The 13,053-nt window shown below is 41.7% G+C and overlaps 1 protein-coding gene across 7 annotated transcripts; it reads right to left on the bottom strand.

Annotated features, from left to right (window-relative positions):
* Window positions 1–4,734: 4,734 nt before the first annotated feature.
* On the bottom strand, window positions 4,735–12,540 carry LOC135308911 (cilia- and flagella- associated protein 210-like). 7 transcript variants are annotated; one of them, XR_010369284.1, is made up of 7 exons: window positions 12,407–12,540; window positions 11,492–11,648; window positions 10,382–10,521; window positions 9,899–10,091; window positions 9,176–9,340; window positions 5,944–8,539; window positions 4,735–5,125 (listed from the first exon to the last, which is right to left on the bottom strand). XR_010369284.1 is itself a non-coding variant. In XM_064434536.1 (7 exons), the coding sequence occupies exons 1-6, from the start codon at window positions 12,502–12,504 to the stop codon at window positions 8,438–8,440; spliced, it is 855 nt and encodes a 284-aa protein (XP_064290606.1). In that variant the 5' UTR covers window positions 12,505–12,540; the 3' UTR covers window positions 4,735–7,728; window positions 8,433–8,437. The 7 variants fall into 7 exon arrangements, 4 of the variants coding, with proteins under 4 accessions (XP_064290606.1, XP_064290607.1, XP_064290608.1 ...); XR_010369285.1 differs by having other exon boundaries at window positions 4,735–6,625; window positions 7,532–8,539; XR_010369286.1 differs by having other exon boundaries at window positions 7,532–8,539.
* Window positions 12,541–13,053: the final 513 nt, after the last annotated feature.

Here is a 13,053-nt window from a genome sequence, read left to right as displayed (position 1 = left end):
CAATTCCCAACACTCCTTTCAGTCCATGGAACTATTCACATCTATGACTGGCAAATCTTGAAAGTCGTAAAGGGAAGTGACAAGCATTAATCTTAAACTGTGTCAAAGCAAAACAATATTGTAATTGTTTGAATTTTTGCCAAATCTTTCACTAGATGAAACAACTCGCTTTTACTGTCTTGGTAATGAGTTTGTTAACATTTTCACTTTGTGATCAGTGTTTGTTTACAGGAGATTAGGAGAAATGCCAAAGTTTGCTTGACATTGTGATCCAGACAGTTGTTATTCTAAAGAAAAATTGTTGTGTCTTGAAAGCAAAAGCAAACCTACGATTGTGACCAACATAAGCAGTGTTTTTGAAGGACGAAAACTAGAAGTGTGTAGAGTGACTTTTTAGCAGAATAGTTACTGGAGCTGCTTTGGCTGTTAAGTGCTTTTTTACTTTTTTACTGTGTTTTAGAAACATCTCCTATGGATTTTGCATTTCAGTGGTCATTTTACATAGAAGGCTAAAAAATGTTCCTGGTCCACCTGTGGGTGAATGACACAGCAGTTACTTAAGAGAACTCAGAGGAGTGAGCCAAAGACCTTTATAGTGGCTCTCTGAACTTTGTAGGACTTTGGAGAAGTTGTAGTCCTACTTTGGGGGACTGTAGTAAGAGTAAAGGTAGGAAGTCAGACTTCAGAAAACTGTGTGGCAGCTTAACCATGCATTTATACTGTGCTATGCATGCCATGTGCTTCAGAGTCTCATTTAAAAACTGTTTGCAATGTTGTTTCATTATTTTAAATAGAGCTGACACATGAGCAAGCTATTGCAGAAGTTTATTTGCACTACTGAGAATATTCTTGCCAATATCACTGAAGCTTATATAAGCATGTAAACAAAACAATCTACAACTATACTGACTCTGCTGTAGAAGAAGGGGGGAAAATACAGGCAGTCAGCAATACAACAATCCATAGAATGTATTTTTTTTAATTGTGTTTAGTTTAGAATTTCCAAGTGGATATTAAATCCAATTGTAGTTTGCAGTTGTAGCTACTTATTTTAAAATATGCACTTGCATACCCTTTTGTATGGACTTTGTTACAGTTCAGAAAATTATTTGCACAACTTAAATGGACTTTAATTCTTTCATAGCACATTAAAAATTCATCTGAGTTGGTGGCACAGAGCCCATTTTCTTTTTTTTATTGTACTTTGGTTTTATTTAAAAGCTGGCTACACTAAATTGCAGGTGGTGGGATACAGTTGCCTGTGTTGTATTTGGTGGTAAATTGGGTTAGTGCTGAGCACTTCCTTTAAACAGATACACAACTGCAATCTTTTACAAGGGAAGGTTTGCCAGATTTGTGCTTTTCTTTATCAAACTGAAAATTGAGAATGTTGCTTAAGAATTTGGTGGGACTAAAGCCCACTCCCAGGGGGACAGCAAGATGTCCCCAAGCACTAGTCAGTTCTTGCTGCCTTGTCAGGAGGCACTGAGGGTTGCTCTTGCAGTCCTGAGCCTGTTTATTCCCTCAGTGACAGAACTTTCCTGTTCTCAGCCTCACAGCAGCCACCTTGTGCTGCAGTCACAGTATAGCTCAGTGCCATCTTTGACATCTGTGTCAGGTCATTCATTGGCTTGTGGCTCAGAGGACTGGTTTGGAAGAATTTAAATATTCCAGAGGCAGTAAAAACAATGCTCGTGAATTTTCATTGTGAATATGGGAAAAAAGAGTGCAGCTTTTTCTGCTGGTGCCCCAGAACTGACGTTATTCCAGGGAATTAATGAACCCCAACACACAATGTAAAGTGAGGGCAGGGATTACTGACTAACTTTGTAAGTGTATGTTTAAGTGTCCATACAGGTTTGAAATAACTTCCAAAGGTTAGACATGCTGTCTCTGTTGTATCCACAATAGATGCTGAGATTTTACTCATACCATGCAACATAAAGATACCTGGAATGTTAAATTTATAGTTGACATTGGCTTTTCAAACTTTGTTAGAAACAGACTCTTTATGCTGGATTCTCTGGGTACTGCCATCAACTCAGAAGCAGAAATTCTTGCTGAGGGTGGATAGATAGAATGTGCAGTTATGTAGACACTATTACCTGTAAAAAATGTGTTGCTGTCTGCTAATTCTTTAACACAGCCATAGTGTTTCAGTTGTTGTTTGTTTCAGTTGGTTGTTTTTAAGAAAGAAAAAAAGGCAATGGTTACATTTTAATGCTTTGTTCTATTTGATTGTTAGAATTTTAGCCTGAAACTTTGCACTTTGTGTTTGAAATTCCAGACTACAGGCTTTTCTTGCAGTGTTCTTTGTCAGATGCGTTGAAGAATTTGCAGTGATCCCCAATAATGTCTGATTTGTAATAGTGTCAGCCTGGCAAATGGATTTTAGGTTAATGTAAACAAAAGAAGCAGTCCTTTAGCTGCCTTTTCTGGAACTGTTGATTTATTGAAGCAAATAAAGTATTTTTGGAAACACCTCTGGGGGCATAGTAGACTCATTGTTTTTCTGATAAGCAAAAATGTCTATTCCTGCTTTTAGGACTTCACTTGTAAAAGAAAACCTAAAGCTATACATACTATGCTTTTATAAAAGTAGCAGCCATGAAAGTGTTCTTTTTGGGGGGATTGTTAATTTTGTTTTGGTGTTTTGAAGGGTTTTTTTGTGCAGTTGGCCACCCTTCTAGAGTCGATGTAATGGAAATGTAAAGAACTGTTATGTACCTTCCCTTTGCTGAAAATAGTAATTTTCATAATGCAGTATTTAACTAAATTATTAAAGAAAATGCATATCAAAAGGTCAGTGAACTGCATTTTGCAAAATTTGAATTTACTACAGTTCTGCAGTTGCAGAAAACTTTAGCTTTCCATTTTGGTGCTTATGTATTTCTAGTTTAACTACTTCTCACCCTTGAAAAATTCATGTCATTAAGAACACTGTTTCAACAAAACTTTTTTGAGTAAAGGCCAAAAGTAATGTCCACATGTTTGTTTGTTTTTAAGGATCATATGAAAATAAGTTTTCTAGTTCTAGTATGAAATCTCACAGAAGGAGTAGCAGTAATAAAATAGTAAAAAAAGTGATGAGTGTTCATAGTAAAACTACTTAAAGGTAAAGGTATACTTTGTGAAAATATTATTAAATTAGTATCTTTCCCTAAACAGTTGTTGTTCAGATAAAACTAATAGGGCAGTTAACATGCATAGGTTCAGAGGAGAAATCTTGAACTGCTGAATATGCTTATGATTGGTTTTAAATTTATATTTGTACTCATGGAAGTTCTAAGACATTAAAAGGACTAAACAAGCTGAATTAATGCAGCACCCCGATTTTGAATTTAAATTTTGCAGTATGTAAAGCACTTCAGGAAACTTGCTATTTTTAGCAGGAAGTTAGACATGGCTACATACCCCCATTGTAAAAGGTAATCTCTATGTGGCTTTAGCCATAGCTGCTATTGGAAAGAGTGATTGAAAGGATTGGAAAGAATTTAGGCATATTAAATTCTTAACAATGGTAAGAGGAACTAGCTGATATCTGGGTTCCTTCAGTTAAAATAATTGTTAATTATACCAGCAGTATTGTGCATGCAGCATTTAGCAGAGTATTTTGTAATTAATCGTAGTCTTTTGGACATTTTGTAATTTATAGTTCGTAACAGGGCAAATTATTTAGTTGTAAGCTGGGAGAATGAATTATTGATTTGAAATGTACAAAATTGTGTACTAAATTACTTCTCAGAAATAAATGCTTTTCTTACTTATTTGTTAGAGTATTCCATGTCTGCCACATGTGCTTCTTGCAGTATTAGCATCTTCTTCATTTAGAGAAATAATCATTTCTAAGTCATATTGTGCATCCTGTGCTTGTAAATTCACAGAATATTCCAAGTTGGTCCTACAAGAATCATCAGGTCAGCTCTGAGGTGAGTGGACCATACAGGATCAAACCCATGAGCTCAGCGCCATGCTCTGACCAAGGGAGCTCATCTCAGGCTAAATGTGCTTGGCCAGCCTCCAGCCTTCTGACGTGCTGATACTTTGAGTACAGATTTACAAGGCAAGGATCTCAGGTTATTACCTCCTCAGTTAAACCAAGATTGATAATTTTTTACTGAAGATGTGAAGTTATATTTTTATTCCACGTTACATTAGGTGATAGTGTCAAACAGTAGATGCAATTAAGAATTTCTATTACTGAATGGCAAATGACAGTCTATTATGTTTATCTTGTAACATATAAAAATGCAGCCATGTAATGAAGCTGACCTAGTGTCTAACTGCAAACTCTGCTTGTTGCCAGCTATGGTCTTTTACTTGAAAAATACAAGTCTTTGTGTGTGTGTGTCTGTGTGAAGCAGAATAGTTTTCACTAGTTGCAGAAGAAATTTCTGTTCGATATGAACATAAATGGAACGAACACAGCTTACAGTCAAGTTTAGAACTGAGTGAAAAAGCAACTTTCAATCAAGAGTCACCTACAGCAGTATCACAGCCTGGCTGGTTGGCAGCAGAGTGCTTAGGAGATGACAGGAAAGTGTTTTTCCCATTTGGTGTAGTCAGAGTAGCTGGAGTGGTAGACACAGTCTTGCTGCAGACATCTCCCATAAAGGATTAAAGGACTCAGACAATGCCACAACTTCTCAAGATACTGTTTCTACCTTCCGTTGCATTCTCCAAAATAAAAGTAAGTAGAAAACTGTCACAAATAAAAGGTACAATCAACGTGGATTTTATTCTTACAGATAGATGTACCCAATTTTATTTGCTCAGTAAGATTTTTCTTTTTTTCAAAACAAGGTTTGAGTTAAGCCTGGAGGCCCAGCAAATATTCAAGTACAGTACAGATTAACTGATAGTTTACCTTTGGTTGTTACCTCTTGACTTTCTGAAAAGAATCTACTGCTTTGTTCCATAATAAGATTAGTTACAGTACAGTTGCAAGCTATGGCACTTATTTCTTGAGCTTGAGTTATAGGCAGGTTGTAGCAAATAGCATGTCTTGTAACTTGGTCCACAGTTAGCTTCTGCTCTTGGGCACTGATTGGTTTTGCAGGCACACAAAACTTGGAAGGAGTGAGTGGCTAGCTTCTTACTCCTTTGTAGATGCTTCGGTAGTTTTCTGAAGAAAAAAGAAACCGTTTAAGTGTATAATTAGTAGCTTCTATTAATTGTATATGCACTGAGAGATTGTAGCTGAAACTAATGCAGAAATACTTAGAAGCTTTCCAAACTTTGCCCTTGTCCACTGTGCCAGCTGTTGCATTTTCCTTGCTCTGCTCATTACTACACTTCGGTAGATGCTGCTTTTTCTTTCTAATCTTTGCTTATTTTCCTTTTACACAGAAAAGGAGTCAGACCAGATGCTACTCATTGGGCGGGGGGGGGGGTGTGTTTGTGCAATTACTATGTTAACAGAGATGCAGTGTTGAATTTTACTGCGCCTGAAGTTCCGATGTTCCACCCTTCAGTACCCAACAGAACAGTTAATTTCTCTGGCTAATGTGTTGGAGCTGAGGCAATCCACAGAAAAGTGCTGTGCTGCTTTATATAAAATAGTGTCAGCAAGCTACAAACAGCTCTGCTTTAAGACTGCTTATTAGAGATTGGTTTACCAGATCAGAGGCCAGATTTGAATCATTCATGTATTCACTTAAATAGCTAGTGATATCAAAGCCATGATATACCAAAACAAAAAGCAATTTAGCTTAAAGTGGTGGGAGTGCAGTAGTATGAAAGCAACGACTTCACACATTACAAGCTTAACAAAGCCTATACTACAACTTATTCTAAACAGAAAGAAATTAAGAAAACATATCATAGGGTCTTCCTTAATCTCTCACCTGCACCTCGCTCCACCATCTTAGCCTTCACTGATTATGGGGATTTTTGCATGCTATTTAGAGGTAGTGAATTTTCTGTCTCTCAGAAATACACTACCTGAACAGAAGGAAGATTAGTGTCAGAAACAGGGATGCACTGCCACAACAAGGAAGATTACAAGGAAGCTTTGAAACTTTTTTTTTCTTTTTCAGAAGTATAGAGCAAGTCTGTATTGAGATGTGAAAATGTTCATCCTTGATGCTCCCATGGTTCCAGCTCTTCAGTTCATGGGCCATTTGTTTCAGGTATGTATCTTCTTCAAACTTCCTCAGAGCTAACTGGTAACAAAGATTCATGCAAAAAGAATTTGCACAGACCTAGTAACTCCAAACTGGAACATTCCTAACAATAAAGAGCTGCAGTTATTGAATTCAAATTCCCTTAGGATATAAGGCATTTTAGAGAACTGTTCTCTTCCATTTCCTAGGGAGGAGCTGTATTAGATCCATGAGAACAGTACTCTTGCATGTGTACTGCCACACAGGTGTGAGTTGAAATACTCATGGGAGAAGTACCGTGTTAGACACTGGAGGCCCACATGTTCAAACTAAAGTTGCCATTCTATCTCCAGAATTGGATCACAAGTGTGGAAAAAATGCAGTTGGATTTAAGGTCTCTGTTTCAGTCCCTCTGAGGATTGCCTTGCATTTCTAAGGACTTGGTCTTCAAATAAGGCTAGTATCTGTCATGACTCTCACCTGCTGCAACGTCCTGAAGCAGAACAATATCTGAGAGGATGCTGTTTTGAACAAAACCAATAATTAAAATTTACTAGTTAAATTATTTCTCAAAGCATTTTCTGATTTGCTAGCTATTAATTAAAACTTTACAGAATAATTTAGATTGGAGGAGACCTTTAAGATCAAGTTCAGCTGTTAACCCAGTACTGAAATCCAACACTAGCTAATCCATGTTCCTAAGCACCATGTACACATCTAAATACCTTTGGGAATGATGACTCCAGCTAGTAACTAACACAAGAGTAGCCCTAGGCATTAAATGAGAGGTACCTCTCAATAAGTAGATTCTTCCAGGTCAACAATTTCCCTTATCAGCTGCAGTTCATCTCCCTTTATTTTAGTCTCCCCATCTTTAAATGGCAGCTGAAAAGGACTCTGGTAAGCAGCTAGACCAGTCTCCTGCCTTACACAGGACACCTTTTACCAGCAACGGTCCACCACCTCTGGCCATTCTGATCTAGTGTCATCATGCTATGCTTTACAGAGGTTTTACAGAAAATTACTAACTAGATTAGTTATTTAAAACAAGCACAGGAAGTATGTACATCTCAGAGTCAAGAGACTAAATGGAGATCGTGATTGCTGCTAGATTTTTTTTTTTCATGCTGAATTTGGGTAACTAAATCTCTAGTTAGCCAACGTGCTTTAAAAATACACAGAATTCCCACTTTATTCTAGGTGTACTGAAATGAAGAGTTGTTTTCTGGTACTGGAGTTTACTGGGTTTGATGGGTGTTCAGTAGATGTTCAAAGTAGAAGCCTGATGGAAGCAGGCTGTAGACTTCAAATGTAGATGTACGTAATCTGCAGAACAGGACATTTCTGGAAGCTGAGTAGGAAATGAGGCTGCAATCCACCTTGTTTCTTGCTGCTGTGGAAGTAGACTAAAAACCCATTTAACTCACCAATTGCATAGTAGTGAGCATGTGCAAATTTGCACTTAAGGATGCATTTGCAGCATTAGCGAGCTCTGCAGGTTTCAGCACCACTCCTGCTGTAGTCAATACTTCTTAAGGCTCCAGCTTCTGCCACCAAAAGGCTTTTATAAAAGTTTCCATTCTTTCTGCTTGCTGCAAAGAAGCTTGATGTAATAAAATGAGCACTGGCTCAGAGAGAAGGGAAATAAATTTTTCATTAGTGAATAAAAGAAAAAAAGTACTGAGGGACAATTTCACAAGTTAATTGCCATGTTTCTTTTTGTAATATGTAATTTTCAAAATTAACTACTCCAAGATAATTGGAGACAACTGTGTGACTTTTAGTTGATAGTGCAGCAATGTTGGTCTTTTACTTTAGGTCAGAAGTGAGGTTTTGAAACAAGTCTTCATTGTTTCTACTTACTGTGCTTTGGTTCACATTACAGAATAATGGGCCATGCTAATTGACATGGTACAGACTCAGTCAGCTCCACCCAGCTATGTTCTTCTATCCAAAAAGAATGCAGCCACCCAGACCACAGCAGGACTGACCAAGACAATAAAAGTCTGTGCTGGCCCTGAGGAGAGTTCTTGGCCCTGCCCTCAGGCAGAGCTTTGAGGGCCAAACCAGGCTGTAAAAGTCGTGGCAAAATGCCAAATGTTTTCTCAGTCCTGAGCAAGCTGGGGGCTCATATACAAGGCAAGAAAGCATTGCATCAACCATCTTCACCCACCCGCCCTCCAGTTTTTACTGTTTTTAACACTTCAGATTATCCATTCCACCATTCTTGCAGTTGTCCTAATTAGGAAGCCCACATCTTGTTCCTTCCTTGAATGTTTGAAGAGAATAGAAGTTACATCCAGTAATGGCACTGATTCAGTTACTCACTGTCTTTATCTCCGAAATGCTCGATCCTGATGAAAAGCAGCCTCTCTCTGAGCATCACAGGCCAAGTCTGCTTGCTTTTCCTGCTCTTTTCTTGCCTGCTTTTCAGCCTGATGAAGAAAACGGAATAACAAAGCTTAGTATTTGTTTTCAACATCACCACCCTGTAAAGCCGAGAGAGGGTAAAAGCTTACAGCAGGTTTATGGCATCCTTAGCTGAAACTTGGCACCTATCATCCCTCCCCACTTCTCTCCCCTGCCTTATCTCCCCAGAAAGGGTACATGAAATAGCTGAGTGAACATCAGCATTAGCTGCTGCTCTTTGGTGACCTGTCCAGAAGATGCAAGAGGACAGCAGTGCCTAGTTGAAAAAATGTCATAAAGGCACAGGACAGGATGTGACTGGCCCTTATTGATCTCTTATTACCAGCCCTCACAGTAATCCTCCCTGACCCACATGGGCCAAGTCCACCTGGAAGAGGCTTCTGTTCTACTGCTCTAAGAGGAGGCCCATAAACCTCTGAAATGTGTGTTGTGCATTGTCAAGTTTTCAGCAGTAACCTTCTCATTCCACAAAAGATGTACATCACACCCACAGCAACCTTTCTCTCTTTCTCTCTCGCTCTCTCTCTCTCTGTCTCTCTCCCTCCCCGCTCTCGTATCTTCTGCCCAAGAGGTCTAGGACTATGGATTTGTAAGTGTGCTTCTCTCTGAAGGGGCTGACAGTATACAGTTCTTCTGTTCACCATTTGCTGGAGCTGAAACTTCTGTACTTCCATGTTTGCATCACGCTGTCTTTGTTTCTTGGCTTTTTCCATTTCCAAGTAGGCGTCATTTTCTGTCATCCACTGATTACGATCCTTCTTATCCTCTTCTTTTTCCTCTCTCTTCTTTTCCTCTTTCAAATTCATCTGTAGTTTACAAAACACACAAAAGTTAAGCAAGGAGCTGGCCTGCTAAGCTGGAAGTTGTATCTCTCTGCAGAAGCAGCCCTGAGTCATTATCACTCTGGTAAGCAGGGTCACTGTGGCTGGCCAGTGTCCAAGCCCAGCGCTTTCTGCAGCCCTGGCAGAGTGCACCCAGCCCAGAAGGGAGAAAGGGAGAGGGGCTCCAGGAAAGGTGTCAGCAGGCTTGCTGAAGCCTGCTGATGCATGGCACCAGAGCCACCAGCTGTGGCCTGGGCCAGGCTCCTCAGCTGGGATAAGCAGTGCAGAGTTTGCACAAATTACAAACAGTTAGAGAGCTTTCCCCATCTAATTTTTTTGAAGTGAGGATCACCATATATGCTGCTTGCACCTTGCTTAAGGATTTAGTTCTAAAACTCTAGATGATAAATGAAAAGCAACTGGTGAGAACCTGCATGTGTGTCTCACTCCAGATGACTGTGCTAGAAACTGGCATTTCCAAACCCTATTCCTATGTACAAGTATATGACAGAAAGAGGAACAAGGACAGCCCCCGTTTCTTACCACAGTGACTCTGTTTTCTTCAATGGATTCCAGAGCAGCCTTTTTTTTCATTTCTTTCTCTTTATTTTTTATTTGGTACTCAACTTCTACCTCTGCAGCTCCTCTAGCTAGACGATCATCTTCAATCTTACATTTCTCATTCATCTGTGCATTTAATTTTTCAAAAGCTTTGTCCTTTTGCTTCTCTATCATCCTGCAGGAGAACATGACCTACTGTAACATCCCAGGACATTCGCTCAGATTACCAGAGGCAATTGGTACCTGTTGCTTCTAATAACACCAGCAATCCCACCTCCACCCCAACAGCACCATTTACTGCTGGAACTGGTAGGCATTTTTTCTGCACTTTCTACTCCAAGTTTTAATTACAGAAAACTTGCATCAAAGTTTTGATCTTGCTGATATAACAACTGAGAATACTGTTTGTCACAAAATGAAATTGCAAGTTTGAATCTTAACACTGAAAATTATCCCTGGACCCACCTGTTTGTCTCTGCACTTTTTTCTCTTGTCAGATCAGCCATCATTTCTTTTCCTTTAATATAAGCCTTAATCTGATCATCATCTTTGTCTTCTTTTTGTTTCTCTTCAGCTTTAAATATTTTCTGTTCAGCTACATATTCCTGTTTAAATGGAAAACTACATTTATTTTCACATAGATCTAGATTTTAGAAACATGAACTAAAACAGATCCTAGCAAATACTTTAGGCTAGCCAGTAATAAGGAGTTCTTTACATCAGTGAAAAAGCTACAGAAGATAGAAACCCAGAGATAAAAGAATTGTTATTATCTACTTATCACAAACCACAGCAAAAGTAAAATTAGTATGTGGTTGCGGCTCCAGGATTATAGCATCTTTATATTCTCGCCTCTACATTCCCAGTGGCTCCAAGTGTACTGTTCCCATCCTGTGTATCATTCATATGGTGCAGACTCTGAAGGGCTTGAACAATAAGTCTGTAGACCATCACAATAAGGCATTTTGTAATGACTTAGAAACGGTTCTTGTACAGCTTGGCAGTATGTGTGGCTTTTGTTGCACGTACAAGGTTGGGGGGAAATTTGTGTACCTGGGATGAGGAGTATGGAAGGAAAAAAAGCAACTAGGGTTTTAGTGGGAATTCTCTCCTTTTACTCCCTCAAATGGTAATGAATCATCATAGTACCTCTACTTCAGTTTCCCTGCTCAAGCAGGTATTGGCAGGGAAACAGAATGTGTGGTAAGTAGGTCATCACCAAATTTATAAGATATTGTCATACTCAGGCTATTCCCTCTCCTAACAAAGAGCAAGTACATGGAACCTAAATCCATTTCTCAAGTCAAGGACAATCTCCTTGCTGACTCTAGCAGACTTCTCCATTGTAAACCAGTCAAAGCTCAGGTGCCACATTAAAACTTCCAAGAGGTCTTTCTCAAAAGCACAGAGGAAGGACATGGCCTGCAACTGGCAGGGTAGGCATTTGATCCCAGGCTACTAAAGCTGTCTGCAAAGACCTTGTTACCCATAATCCTGTTTATTTGTGGGCTGAGTCCAACCACCACAGTCAAGGTGAAATACATATTTTGAACTGTCTGCTTTCCTGCTTCTTACATGATGCTGCCTCTGGAATTCAACTTTTTTCTCCTGATCCTTTTCTTTATCTCTCTGAATTTCCAGTTGGTACAATTGGCTTGATCGCTGTATTCGTTCCCCTTCTTGTCTCTTTTCCAGCTTAGCCAGATCTGCTTGATCCTTGTGCTCCTTTATTCTGAATCAGAAAAGGGAAGTGAATAAATGAGCTAGAAACAGCATGAAGTAATAATGAACAGACATAGATTACGCACATCTATGTGCGTAAAAACCCTGATACTTGGAAGTAAAATACCAGCGATCAAAACCAGAATAAGTTTCTATAAGCTAGCACCAAATTCTTTGGCCAAAACTCAGTTCCAGTCTGAAGGCACTAGGGAAGTCTATACCAGCAAAAGTGAGCATGAACAGTGTATGGACTGAAATGTTAGATTGGATTTGATTTGCCTGTTTCATTGTTATCCCACTCCCTGTACAACCTCGGCCTCTTCCAGCAAGCGGTCTTGTAAGCTGTGCCACAGCACCGTGCAAGACATGGCCATGATGCCCGTGCCAGCTGGAAGGGTGAAGGCTTCTGGTAGGGAGAGGCAGCAATAGTGAGACAAGCCACTTGCTCTCGGCGCCAGAATTGAACCAGTCTTGTTGGATGTGTTGGGACAGACATAACCCCTGACAGCAAGAGACGTTTCTGAAGCTGGAGAACAGAATTACACAGGGTGGGGAAAGGTCCATCTGACCGCGAGGTGAGGATGATCTAAAACGCTCGTTCAAAAGCCGTGAGTCACGGAGCCCCGGGCACGGAACGCGGGTCAGCGCCCAAGAGCCGCCCCTTTCGGCGGGCTCTGCAGCCGGGGCCCGCCCGGGCCGGGCTTCCCACGGTGAAGTTTTTAACGCGAACCCTCTGGCCCCGCTCCCTGGCCCCGCCGCCGGACTCACTGCGCCAGCTGCTCCTGGGCCACGGCCCGGCGGCTCAGGTAGCGGCCGCGCTCCACCTCCGCCTCCCGCCGAAGAGCGTCCGGCCCATCGCGGTCCATCGTCGGCCTTCTTCGTCGCCTCTGTGCAGACGGAAGGAGAAGCAGGGATCCTCACCGACGGCTCTGCTTCCCGGGAAATGGGGGCTCCTTCTCCCGTCCCCAAAGGCGGTGGCCACAGGAACGCTCCGGCGCCGAGGCGGGAATGGCACCCGAGTGGGCGGCGGGCGCTGTGTCTGAGAGATGGAGCGGCGCCGCGCCCCGCCCGGGAGCCGCGGGCGGGCGGCGTCCGCTCCGTCACACGGAGGGAGGGGCGGGGAGCGAGCAGCCGTCCCCCGGCCCCGGGGGCCGGCCCATCCTCCGAAGCCGGTTCCTGAACATCTCGTTTCCCTGCGGAGCGTCCGTGCCCGGTAAGAGGCTGAAATGGCCCCTCCGCCTCTGTCCTGCTGCTGCGGCCGCGCTCCGCTCCCGCCGGTTCGCCGGGGCCGTGGCGCTCGGCCGGGCTCCGTGCGCTGCCGCGCCTCGCTGGAACCTTCGCCCCGCCAGGCCTGCCTGTTGCCGGGGCCCAGAGCCCTTGGCGGCCCTGGGGTCGGGATGAGGAGGTCGGGCCTC

This window comes from Passer domesticus, chromosome 10 (assembly GCF_036417665.1).
Source record: "Passer domesticus isolate bPasDom1 chromosome 10, bPasDom1.hap1, whole genome shotgun sequence".
Classification (NCBI taxonomy): Eukaryota; Metazoa; Chordata; class Aves; order Passeriformes; family Passeridae; genus Passer; species Passer domesticus.
Note: the sequence above shows the minus strand (reverse complement) of the source record. Positions and strands in the feature narration are given on the sequence as shown.